Source organism: Antrostomus carolinensis, unplaced genomic scaffold (genome assembly GCF_000700745.2).
Source record: "Antrostomus carolinensis isolate BGI_N321 unplaced genomic scaffold, ASM70074v2 scaffold25260, whole genome shotgun sequence".
Taxonomy (NCBI): domain Eukaryota; kingdom Metazoa; phylum Chordata; class Aves; order Caprimulgiformes; family Caprimulgidae; genus Antrostomus; species Antrostomus carolinensis.
In genome coordinates, this window is record NW_010290921.1 from 3742 (window position 1) to 5869 (window position 2128).

Below are 2128 nucleotides of genomic sequence, written 5' to 3' on the forward strand. Positions count from 1 at the left end.
TAGGGAACCTGCTTTAGCAGGGGGGTTGGACTGGATGATCTCCTGAGGTCCCTTCCAACCCCCACCAGTCTGTGATTCTGTGACATCTCAGCTGTGACCTACCAAGGTGCAAAGCTCTCCAGAACAGCAGTAGCCCCAGATCCATTCAAGACAAATTTGTAAGTACATGTGGGTGGTTAGTTCAGGAGAGGAAGAAGACAGTAACAGTACCTGAAGCCTGGAGAGACAGGCAACTACATCCTCTACCACTTTCCACACACAACAGTTAGCACAACACTGCCTTTACAGTTTTGTCCTGAACCCTTCTGCTTGCTGGTTTGCACAGCTGCAGCACGCTCAGTCTGTGCTCTTCCTTGTGTAGCTCTTGTACCACTGGGAAGTGCTTACCTTCAGGGTTGTGGACAGCTCTTCCTCTGTCAGCACCTCATCCCAGCCAAGCACAAAGGCACCTTCCTCCCCTACCATCTCCAGCTGGCACAAGAAGTCCCACTGCTCTGAGACCAGCTGCTGCTGTGCTTCGCTTTTGGCACCTGTTTTGAAGACAGCAGAGCTGCAAACCCAACCCGGGGGGGGGTTGCAGTGGAGAGAGGATGGTGGTGAATGGAGAAGGAGAAACAGGAGGCAGAACACCAAACACAACCCCAGCACCTGAAATGCTGTGGAACAGGCTTGATCCTCGTTTCATTACATCACTGTTTCACAGAGCTCCCTGCCTCACCCTAAGGTGCCACTCACGCTGCAGCGCTGCCTTGCGTACTGTCACCATCTGGATGTCGGCCGTGTCGTTGGTGTTACCGGGGTACGGCTCCGCGAAGCCGTACATGTGTAGGAGCTGCCAGTTGGCCATCTGCCCATACGTGTTGAAGATCTCTTGTCCTTTGCTGATGGGCTGTGTTGTAACCATTTGTAAACATTGCTGCAAGCAGGGAGAGAAGAGACTCTCAAAGCTGCTGCAGTAATCCTGCTGCGTGGAAAGAAAGTGTTCAAGAGGCTCGGACAGCCCTAAGCTCTTCCTAGTTAAAAGCCAGGCATGCAGGAGGGAGGATGTTGAGCAAAACAGCTTCATATTAAGGAGATCCAGGCCAGAGTGGCTGCCCTGGCAGGTGAGCAGTACTGTGGTGGGCTCACAGAGCCAGCCCCGCTGTGCCACTGCTCCCAGCAGCCTCGCAGCGAAGAGGAACCAGGCGGGGATGCTGCCTGGTGCAGCGCCTTTGCACTCACGGGAGAGTATTCCAGGTTGGCGTTGTGGTTGGCCACGTGATTCAAAATATCTGCTACAGGCACCATCATGGGAGGATTGGGCCCCTTCTCATCTTCTTCTTCCTCCTCCAAAGGCTCCTGAAAGCTAAGATGCGGGAGACAAAGACAAGCCAGTTTCACACATCCCAGCAAAGTCAAGCTTCAGCTTGCACTTAACATCCTTGTGCAACTGCAGCCTCCTCAGTAAAGCAGCCTATAACCATTCCCTGTGATCCTGCTCCTTGCTGGAGCAGAGCCCTCGCTTCTCACCTGTAGGCCATAACAAATGCCACCAGCTGCTTGTACAACTCCAGCGTGTGCAGCTTGGGGTCAAAGATGTTGGGGTGGGATTTCATGAAAGGCAGGATGATGGAGCTGTACTCCAGGTGAATGTTAGCCAGGTCTTTGTCCACTGCTTCAGGGATGCCTGTGCCCTGCAGGAGCCTTGTTCGTTCTTCTTCAGGCCTGTTGCAAGAAAAACATCAGGTTTATCTCCATCTGCCCCAGGAGAAGGGTTTGTAACCTCTTTCAGAGTCTCAGCTTCCTCGTGCTTTCCAGATTCCTGTTTTCTGGCTAAGACAAAGGGATAGAGTCATCTGACCACATCCACCCTCAAGACTCCTGGTTCAGTTGTCAAACTGGGCCACCCCACAGCTCGCCCACAGTTTTACTTTACCAAAACATGGGGTGATCCAGGCTCCTGAAGTCCTGCCAGAGGGAGAAATAAGGCTGCCAGTGGGAGTTGCTGGCTGTGTACTCGTGGAGCAAGGCCAGCAGGAGAGGCACCCAACCAGACTGGCTCTGCAGGGACTCCTGGGCTGAGGAAACAGAGATGATGGAGAAAAAGTAAGTTGACTTTGGATCATGAGCAGCCCTGAGGAGAAGGACT

At 53.1% G+C, this 2128-nt stretch overlaps 1 protein-coding gene across 1 annotated transcript in view; it reads right to left on the reverse strand.

The window, feature by feature from the left end:
- SETD6 (SET domain containing 6, protein lysine methyltransferase) overlaps positions 1-2079 on the reverse strand; it is a gene marked incomplete at its 5' end in the record, with an annotated part of 3301 nt that extends 1222 nt beyond the window's left edge. Inside the window, 5 exons of the mRNA XM_010174869.2 lie at positions 388-530; positions 736-916; positions 1222-1345; positions 1510-1704; positions 1916-2079. Of these exons, the coding sequence (XP_010173171.2) occupies positions 388-530; positions 736-916; positions 1222-1345; positions 1510-1704; positions 1916-2079 (807 nt within the window). The remainder of the gene's footprint in view (positions 1-387; positions 531-735; positions 917-1221; positions 1346-1509; positions 1705-1915) is intronic.
- Between the last annotated feature and the right edge of the window lie 49 nt (positions 2080-2128).